The sequence below is a fragment of the Cryptomeria japonica genome, chromosome 7 (assembly GCF_030272615.1).
Source record: "Cryptomeria japonica chromosome 7, Sugi_1.0, whole genome shotgun sequence".
NCBI lineage: Eukaryota > Viridiplantae > Streptophyta > Pinopsida > Cupressales > Cupressaceae > Cryptomeria > Cryptomeria japonica.
In genome coordinates, this window is record NC_081411.1 from 365714909 (window position 1) to 365720798 (window position 5890).

General features: G+C 33.6%; 1 protein-coding gene across 1 annotated transcript; it reads right to left on the reverse strand.

Annotated features, from left to right (window-relative positions):
• Positions 1–239: 239 nt before the first annotated feature.
• On the reverse strand, positions 240–3011 carry LOC131040019 (putative B3 domain-containing protein Os03g0621600). The gene is made up of 4 exons (XM_057972892.2): positions 2728–3011; positions 2243–2609; positions 1853–2106; positions 240–1533 (listed from the first exon to the last, which is right to left on the reverse strand). Exons 1-4 carry the CDS (start codon positions 2881–2883, stop codon positions 820–822), a joined length of 1491 nt encoding a protein of 496 aa, XP_057828875.2. The 5' UTR covers positions 2884–3011; the 3' UTR covers positions 240–819.
• Between the last annotated feature and the right edge of the window lie 2879 nt (positions 3012–5890).

The following is a 5890-nucleotide window of genomic DNA, read 5'->3' on the forward strand; positions in this document are numbered from 1 at the left end:
GAAAGAATCAAGCAGGCTTAATATATCTAACACCATCTAACTCCTCACGCACAATATGCAATACATGAAAGGAAATAATCACACCCCTTCACTCATACTAAAGATGGCAAAGGAAGAATATAAAATATGATACATAGACATATATCAATTCAGATAAACAGGATCTGTCTTTCTTCATTCACTTTCTAAACTACAAAAGTCATTATCCCATGCTTGAATAAAAAGAAGATGCATAGATATCTATGAATTCAGATTTGAAAGGACCTGTCTTTCCTTTTTGATTTCCTGAATTACACAATCCATTGTCCTGTTCTTAAATAAATATATGATGCATGGAAGTCTATCGCTTCAGATAAATGGGGCCGTCTTCCATAATTTACTTGCTATGCTACATAATTCATTTTCCTCTATTTAAACAACATCATATTTTTATTTTCTACAAAAAAACTCTTCCACATATAGTACCACTGCAACTCATACCCCAGCCTATCAGTTACTTCTTTCATTTAAGCTCAGGTGACCAAAAACCACCATCTCATTTTGAAGATGGAACGAAGTTCTGTTCTGCATTTGTTTCAATGAAATCTAATGGGGTACTTCTAGTGACAATGTCATCAAAATTTTTGCCTGGGATTGTTATTCACTTGAACTTGTGATGAAATTATATTGGGATCCAGTCTTATCACTCATTCCTAAAACAATATCCCAATTTGCTTCAACTTTTATGGATTTTGTCATTGAATGTCGTTGATGACTAGACTCTTGAGATAGGATAACATCCCCCCACTGGTGGGAACCATTACATAAGTTGCATTATTGCTAGTCTGAAATAATTATCAAGTCATCTTGTTCAACATTCTCATTCTCATCATCTAAAGAAATAATCTTTCTTGGCAGTTCCACTTCATCTCCACTAATTGATTTTTGTCCATCTCTATATGCTTCAGAACATATCTCTTTCTTTGGAAACTCCGCCAAACTGTTTGCTCGGTTAAATCTTGCACAACGCCTAGAACCTGGTTTCTTATCATAAATAGCAGACATGCATTTTTTAGGTTTAATAGAATTGCTTGCACCCAGCTCTTTCTTCACCTGCACTTGCTCGAACCCCCGTTCTGCAATTTTTCCTTGTTTTGGTATGAATGCTTTTCCTGACAAATTGATGGCAAGATCTTTCCTCGATACAGTATTTCCTTTCATTTTCTTCTTAGCAGGGCTTGAAGATAATGCAATGTTACCAGGCTTTCCTGTGCCTTCCATCCTCTTGTAAGGAGTACAAGTATTTACAACCCTAAAAATATGGACTGCCAATTTAAATTTATTTATGTTATTGTCCACCCTTTCAAAAACACAAATGTCTCCTTCCTCTAGATTATTGGCAAGGGAAAAAGATTTCCAACCCCCACTCATGCCAGGGTTATCGTTTCCCAAATACTGAACTGACCATTCCTTATGGTTGGGATCCACCAAAGTCACTTCTATTTTTTTAGTTGTTGGTAATTGGAGATTAGCTCTGCATGCTTTTGAAATACCCTGCACACCCAATTACCATATTGCAACAACATTACATCAACCTGTTAAAACCCTTTTATATCAAACAATTAAAAAAGATGCAGAAGTTCAAACGATAGCAGACTAGTTATATTGACCCAATAAATCCCTATCGAATTCTGCTAATCATGAAATGAAGAATCCCAACCATTGAGTCAACAGCACTAAATTAGCTGTCAAACTCAGCTTAAACTTTTCTAATGCAGAAAACATACGAGAAATGCGACAGTCGGAAAGATGCCTGGATATAAAACAAATCAAACTAGAATTCCTTTCTAGAAGTGTAAGAGAGATATCTTACAAGCCAAAACCCTTGATATACTTGAGATGGTTTCATGATGATTAATGAGAAGGGTTTATCTGATGTGAAAGAGTTAGCAGCTTTGAGAGCCTTGTTCCTTTCTGCTTCACTAACATGACGTCTACATGAAACATAATAAGATCCTTGATAGCTCTTTTCTTTGGTCTCAATCCCTACAGATTTCGCTGTTTGAGACTTCTTTCCGGCAGGAGATGACTTCCATTGGCGGTAGGCAGAGCTCTTTGAAAGACGGCCTGCATTGAAATAAAAAAGTTGAATTTAAATCGAATTAAATTACGTGCATTAAAGGTTGGCTATAATTTATGGTCTCAGGGATTTAACAAGATTTCTGTCGTGCAATAATAGTTCAAAGATTTTGATTTTCCTTACCACAAGCACGAGCAGAGGAATTGGCTTTCTTGCCCTGTTCGGCCATTGCTTCTGCATGATCATTCTTTCCCCCAACATAATCCCAAACAGTTGGCAACGGGCTATGAAAGACACTGCCATTTTTCTCGCACCCACTTCTCCCAAATATTATAACTCTGAAATAAGACCTACAGATATACTTAAACACCAGAAAATCTCCCAACTCTATTGTATGATCATACACGAATTTTTCCCAGCCCTGCCTAAATTCCAGTTGCGTACTTGTACCCCATAATGTTACAAACCATCCTTGCCCATTTGGGCCTTGCAAAATAATATTTTTGCCAATCTGGGTTATGAGATTTTTAACAAATGCTGGAGGAATACGCTGCAGTAAGGAATGAATTAATTAATTTTCACACATTTCAGCTCGTTATACAAACAATATTACAAACAAGATCTGAAAAAAGCTATATCAGTAGAGTATCGTATAAATAGGGGGTTACCAGTTTGTAAGCAAAGTCTCCCAGCATCACTTTGAAGAAATATACAGCTTTTTCTTCTACATTTTCATTTTCCATGGTAAACTCAATTCTGTGAGGTGAGAAAACAGCAGAATGTGGTTGTAAATAGCCGTTAAGTCTTTCACAGCATTCATTCATTTAGGTATTCAAGGGAAAGTGAAAGAGATTTTTAGAGCGGCAACCATAGCTGTTAATTGTCACCATTTTTGGAATTTGCGCAATTTTAGCGAACGCAGAAAAGGCCGTCAAATTGTACGCATATCTTAAATACCAACAGTTAGCTATATTAAAGTTATTAGTTCCCGCCTTGGACAATATCAATGCCACTGGCCGTAATTTCCACAACTTATTTAATCAGAATTAAAAAATAAAAATAATTTCATATTTTATAATTAATTTTTTAACTTAATTTTTTTTAAATATTGTTTCTCTATTATTTTATTGAGTTACATTTAAAATCAAATATTATTTAGATTTTATTACATTTTAAATGGAGTAATTTTATTTTGGTAAGATTTTAGTTATATCAATAATGTAAGTCTTATTTGAACATTAAATCGAATGTTTAATTTTTTACTCTATTAATGTTTTGCTATTTGAATGAAATTGAACATTATTATGGTCATTATGTAATAGTTTTTATCGTGAGGTGGCAAATCTTTTCTTATAAAATTGTATTGTTGTCTTTTTAATTATTGTTTTTTTTTTTAAAATACCTACATTAAATATAGTTATGCACTAAATATACTTAATTATATATTTATAAAAAAAAACCCTCATGCTTATTGAAATAGTGCCTTGTGGAATCAAGTTGGAGTAGGCTCTCAAATCCTAGGGCCCTCCATTGTTGGTTTGGTTTGGTCTTGCTCTAGTCTTTTGTTGCTTCTTCATTCCTTTAGTTAGCTATGATACCATTCTTAGTCTTTTGGTGGGCTTTGGGAATGTAGTCTATGATGTGTTGTTTGTTTAATTTTTGGGTGTCAGGTTAGGTGTTATTTTGTTTTTTAAAAACCTTTTGATTTGATAATTATCATGCATATTGAAGTGTTTGGTTTGAACAATTAATGCTTGGGCAAGAAAGTGCCTTCGAAGTGCAACCCAAGGTACATAAAGAGCTAAATGTTGGTTTTGTAAATGAAAAGGGTTCATTCAAGGAAGTAGTTTTTGGTGTGAGCAGCCAAAGGATTCCAAAATCGGCCAAGTTTGATGGGTATGTGCAGGATCATGGTGGGCCAAACAGGCCCTTAAGTGGCAGTAAAAATTCAAAAAAAAACAAAGTTAGACAACTTGGCGTAACAAATTAAATAAGTTATCAACGTTATAATAATTAAAATATGCAGGAATATAATTTGTAGCAAATTGAATGTAGTTTCTAAACTACTAGTTGTTTTCTAAAAAAAAATCTATTTGACAATTTAAATTTGAAATTTCAATGAAGTAATACTAAAATTTCAGGAAAAAAAGATAAGAAGTAGGTGTATGTCTGACCACCCTAACCACAATCAAATCATAATATGTTTTTATAAGATTTTAGGTAGAAGTAGAAGACTCGTGTCTGCATGTGACACGTATTTTTTTACAATTTTTTTGTAGTAAATAATTAATTATGAATTTTTTACTACAACTTTCTAAAAATATTAAAACTCGTATGTTCGGCTACCTTAATTTGGTCAAAACTTTATGAAATCTTTTTTTTTTAAATCCTATAGTATGTGAAGCATAGAATGTGACACATCTTTTGGATTCAAAAAATGTGATACCATTTGTAAGTTGTAGATGTTTTTCTATTAATTAGGACTTTAGTCAGAATTTATTTAGAAAATGAATAATAATTATTTATTAAAATCAAAATAAGACAAAATTTATATTATTGGAACGTTGAAATTGACCTTAAAAAACCCTTTTCATTTTATCAATTTCGACTAAAAAAAGTCGTCAGTCACCAAGGCAAAGTCTACAAAAGGAAGGAAAAATCAAAAACACATTTTTTGTGTTGACTTTCTAAGCTTGGTATGTCCTAGCCAAATCCCAAAACAATCTCGAGTGAAAAATGGAGAGGAAAATTAATGTCAGAAAAAACAAATATCCATTATTAACAGATAACTGTTTCTTGAAGTCATTGTTGTGATGTCGTGTTTTCTAAATCGAATATCTATTCAAAATGGATATCCATTTTAGAAACCAAATCGGATATCTGTTTAAAATGGATATACATTTTGGAAACCAAATCAGATATCCATTTTGGAAGCCAAATCGGATATCCATTATGAAAAATTAAAAAAAAAACTCATTTTAGTAAAATAGGCATAACTTTTACGTTTTATGTCAAAATTTTAATTTTTTACAGGCGTTGGAAAGGCGATTCAAAGATCTACAATATCTAGAATAGGTAGTGTTTCTATATTTTGTATTAAAAATAAATATAATTAATTTTAATTCATCCTTTATTTTTAAAACATCAAAGCTCACAATGTTTTCATATGAATTCCCTCTTTCATGATTTTTTTTCTCAAAATACTTGAAACGCTAAATAAGTAATTAATAATAGAAAATTTAGGAATTTTACTAAGTTTAATAAATTTTGGTAAACCATTTTATCTCTCTTTCTTCCCTTCTCTAACTCTCTCTCCTAAGATCTAAACCTATCACTCCACCTGTCCATTGCTCCCTCCCTCTCTTTTGTCCACGTTTATACATCTCTCTCTAGACTGATCTCTCTAACTCTCATCAAATCCCTCATTCCTTCTCTCTCTCAAGCTCTACACTTATATTTCTACCTCTTCATCAGTTCCTCCTCTATCTCACTCTCTCTCCCCTAAGATCTAGACTAGTCTCTCTACATCTCTTTCTCATCTCTAGCAACAAAATTCAAAGGGGAGGAGAGGGGTAGAAGGAAGTATCGACAAAAGGAGAGGTGGAGAGAGGTGAGAAGGAGAGGGTAATTGGGGGGGGGGGGAGAGAGAGAGAGAGATAATTAGGGGGTAGGAGGAGAGGGGAAGAGGGGGAAGTATCAACAAAGAGAGAAGAGAGATGGGAAGAGAGGTGAAGAGAGAGATAGAGAGAGTAATTAGGGGGTGGGGGAGAGGGGGGAGAGGGAAGTATCTATAAAGGCATAAGAGGAGAGAGATGCGAGAGAGGGTAATTA

Bases quoted from the DNA above. Each gene is read 5' to 3' on its own strand.
- LOC131040019 (XM_057972892.2), bottom strand. From the start codon at position 2,883: ATGAATGAATGCTGTGAAAGACTTAACGGCTATTTACAACCACATTCT. The intron at 2,610-2,727 runs GTAACCCCCTAT...TCCTTACTGCAG, and splicing joins GAGACTTTGCTTACAAACTG to CGTATTCCTCCAGCATTTGT. The intron at 2,107-2,242 runs GTAAGGAAAATC...ATTTCAATGCAG, and splicing joins TTCCTCTGCTCGTGCTTGTG to GCCGTCTTTCAAAGAGCTCT.